Source organism: Panthera leo, chromosome E2 (genome assembly GCF_018350215.1).
Source record: "Panthera leo isolate Ple1 chromosome E2, P.leo_Ple1_pat1.1, whole genome shotgun sequence".
NCBI classification, from domain to species: domain Eukaryota; kingdom Metazoa; phylum Chordata; class Mammalia; order Carnivora; family Felidae; genus Panthera; species Panthera leo.
The window spans coordinates 5,213,040-5,217,308 of NC_056693.1; the positions used below are offsets into that span (position 1 = coordinate 5,213,040).

Sequence of the window (4,269 nt, forward strand, 5' to 3'; positions counted from 1 at the left end):
GCCATGTCAGGGAAGAGTTAGTTACTCTCTTTCTGATATCTGTGAAGGTTTCTTCCTTTCAACCACATCAACTGGTATTCTCTACTTTTAACTATATCTGTTAAGAAGTTGTCTCAGTATGTGCCTGGACTGCACAAAACCAATAAGTAAAACATTTTATTTGTAACATTCAGAAACATTTTTAGTTTTAATAAATGTTCAAGAATGATGTTCTGAAAACCCATTTCATAATAACTTACATCAGTGTTAGAAACATAAACGACACCTCCATTTAAGTTTGTTCATAGATTCTACATCATATTGTCCTTCATCTTCCATGGAAGATCAGGTATGCAGGAGTCCCACCTAAGAGGGAAGGGCATCTGATATCTTTGATGCAGGAAGAATCAGCCACATACTTTCAACACCCACTGGGAATCAGTGAATTGTCTGAAGTGATTTGAGGGCACAAATAATTATTACTTGCTAGTCAACATCTTAAAGAGGGCCAAGGTAAAACAAAACCATATTGAAATTACTTATTCCTATGCAAAACACCACCCCCTTCTCTATTTTCCGGCATACCTGCATATTCGTTATCTGAGTGTTCAACTTTGTTTTATCCCATATGGTTAAGTATTTTTATGGAGATAATGTCTGAATAGAGTGGCCAATGTACTTCTTTCTACTGTGAATTCTGTGACGTTGTCTTTCAGGTAATTAGATGACTATATATATATCTTTCAGGTTACTTTCCTCTCTGTATGGTTTTGTTTTCTGAAGTGTATATTTAAAAAGGTCTTTCCTTCTTCAAACATTATCCCCAAGTAGGCATTTGGGGATACTGAGTCATGATTGAATTCCAGTTAAAGGTATGGCCACTCCCTTTACATTTTATAGTTTTGCTCTTGTATCATAACTGTGATATTGAGGCAGTTGTGAGATCCAGCTAGAGGTTTGCCACATTCATTACATTTGTAATGTCTCTGTGCAACAGGAACTATGGTAATGAGTAAGGCTTGAGCAGTCTGAAACGTTTTTTACCACATTCTTTGTAAGTTTTCTCTGCAGTATGAGTTCTGTGATGTTGGATGAGACTTGAGTACTGATTAAAAGGCTTGCCAAATTCTTTGTATTGGTAAGATCATCTCCAGTATATGTTCTCTGACGAAGAATCAGGGTTTACTTGTAAAGCATTGCTTTACTATCTTAACAATTTCCAATGGGTATCAATGGGTATCATTACTCTTCAGTATGAATTATCTGATGTGGAATAAGAGTTGAGGAATCCTTAGAAATTCTGTCACAGTCTTAACATTTGGAAGATTTGCTCTAGTATGAATACTATGTTAATAAGTCAAGGATGAACAGTGAAGAAAGGTTTTCCCACATCCTTTACATTGGTAAGGTTTCTCTCTGTTATGGATTCTGTGATGTTCATTAAGATGTGCCTGGTGGGAGAAGGTCTTCCCACAGTCTTGACATTGGTAACCTTTCTCTCCAAGATGGATTCTGTGATGTACATTAAGATGTGCCTCGTGGGGGAAAAGGCCTTTCCACATTCATTACATTGGTAAAGTCAGTCTTCAGCATGAATTCTGTGATGTTTGGTAAGGCTTGACTGTCGCGGATATGCCTTGCCACATTCTTTGCATTGGTAAGGTTTCACTCCAGTATGAATTCTGTGATGATCTGTAAGGGCTGAGGGCCGGATGAAGGCCTTGCCACATTCTTTGCATTGGTAAGGTTTCTCTCCACTGTGAATTCTGTGATGTGCCTTCAGGGCCGATTGCCAGTTAAAGGCTTTGCCACATTCCTTACATTGGTAAGGTTTCACTCCAGTATGAATTCTGTGATGTACTGTAAGGGCTGAGGGCCGGATGAAAGCCTTGCCACATTCACTGCATTGGTAAGGTTTCTCTCCACTGTGAATTCTGTGATGTGCCTTCAGGGCCGATTGCCAGTTAAAGGCTTTGCCACAATCTTTACATTGGTAAGGTTTCACTCCAGTATGAATTCTATGATGTTTGCTAAGGTTTGAATATCGCGTATAGACCTTGCCACATTCTTTGCATTGGTAAGAGTTCACTCCAGTATGAATTCTGTGATGTTCTGTAAGGGCTGAGAGCCAGCTAAAGGCGATGCCACATTCTTTACATTGGTAAGGTTTCTCTCCACTATGAATTCTGTGATGTGCCTTAAGGGCTGATTGCCAGTTAAAGGTTTTGCCACATTCTTTACATTGGTAAGGTTTCTGCCCAGTATGAATTACTTTATGTTGTTTAAGGTATGATTTCTGGTTAAAGGTCTTGCCACATTCATTACATTTGTAAGGTTTCTCTCCAGTATGGACTCTGTGATGTACATCAAGATGTGATGGGCAGTAAAAGGCCTTGCCACATTCATTACATTGGTAAGGTTTTACTCCACTATGAATTCTGTGATGTATCTTAAGGACTGATGACCAGGTAAAGGCCTTGCCACATTCTTTACATTGGTAAGGTTTCACTCCAGTATGAATTACTTTATGTCGTTTAAAGTTTGATTTCTGGTTAAAGGCCTTGCCACATTCTTTACATTGGTAAGGTTTCTCTCCACTGTGAATTCTCTGATGTAACATAATGGCTGAGTGCCAGTAAAAGGCTTTACCACATTCTTTACATTGGTAATGTTTCCCTCCAGTATGACTTCTGTGATGTATTTTAAGGGCTGAGAGCCAGCTAAAGGCCTTGCCACATTCTTTACATTGGTAAGGTTTCTCTCCACTATTAACTCTGTCATGTGTCTTGAGGACTGAGTGCCAGATAAGAGATTTAGCACATTCTTGACATTTGTAAGGTTTGAGTCCAGTATGAATTCTGCGATGTTTCAAGTTTGAGAAGGACCCAAAAGCCTTGCCACATTCTTTACATTGGTAATGTTTCACTCCAGTATGAATTCTGTGATGTTTGGTAAGGCTTGACTGTCGCGTATAGGCCTTGCCAGATTCTTGGCATTGGTAAGGTTTCACTCCAGTATGAATTCTGCGATGTTGTGTCAAGTTTGAGAAGTTTACAAAGGCCTTGCCACATTTTTTACATTGGTAAGTTTTCTCTCCCGTATGGATTCTGTGATGTCTCCTAAGGGCTGTGCGCCAGTTAAAGGCCTTGCCACATTCTTTGCATTGGTAAGGTTTCTCCTCAGCATGAACCGTGTGATGTTCAGAAATTTGTGAATGATGCCGAAAGGTCTTACCATATTGTTGACGTTTGTAAGGTTTCTCTACAGTATGAATTCTTTGATGTCCTGAAAGGGAGGAGAGCCAGATAAAGGACTTGCCACCTTCTTTTTCTTGGTAAGTTTTCTCTCCAGTATGAATTCTTTGATGTCCTGTAAGGGTGGAGAACTGGTTAAAGACATGGCCACACTCCTTACATTGGTAAGGTTTCTATACAGTATGAGTTAATTTATGTTGAATAAGGGTTGAGACAATTTAAAGGTCTTGCCACATTCTTCACATTTGTAGGTTTCTGTCCAGCATGCAGTTGCTGGTGGTCAAAGGCTTTGCCACATACGTTACCTATATAACTTTCCTCTGCTGTACCAGTTGTCTTACCTGTACTGAATCTTGATGAATGACTAAACATGCTCCCAGGTTGATTATATCTTCAACGGTTTCTTCCCACATGAATCCTCTGATGATCACCAACATTAGGAAACTGGTTAAGAATTTTCCCACATTCAATATATTTATAATGATTCTCTCCCTTAGGGATACTCCTCTGCATAATAAGGTTGGCACTTTGATAAAAGACTTCCCCATATGTATTACATTCATCATCATTCTCTGGGAAGGAGTCCCCAGATACCTTTGGTCTTCACTCTCCCCAACCTTGTTCCAGTCTGTGAGTAAGTGTACATTCTCAAGGGAACTGTGTTTATATCTACTCATGACCCTTTTAGGAATGAAGCGTCGATGCATGACTTTAGCAGGAATGTCTTGGTACCATGTGAAAATATACCTGACTGAGATCAAATAACAGAAAAGTAAAATCATTCCAAGGTACTACTCTCAGATGAAGGACTGACAACTTCTAATATAGAAGCTTAAAATCAATCAGAATATCAGGAAGACAGCTAAGAAGAAATCATCAGGACTTGCTTCTTTCATGAACACATAAACTTGCACACAAGGAACTGACAACATAGCTTAGTAGAGAATTCTGTAGCATCTCTTGGTGTAGTACAAATCACGTTCTTGTATCTCAGAAAATGAAGAAAATCACCTTATGTGCCATGTGCTCAAAATTA

At 39.1% G+C, this 4,269-nt stretch overlaps 1 protein-coding gene across 1 annotated transcript; it reads right to left on the reverse strand.

The window, feature by feature from the left end:
• Window positions 1-1,328: 1,328 nt before the first annotated feature.
• LOC122208827 (zinc finger protein 850-like) lies at window positions 1,329-3,646 on the reverse strand. The gene is given in 3 exon segments (XM_042920282.1): window positions 1,329-1,514; window positions 1,517-3,406; window positions 3,575-3,646. Coding segments are annotated over 3 exon segments (2,148 nt in total).
• Between the last annotated feature and the right edge of the window lie 623 nt (window positions 3,647-4,269).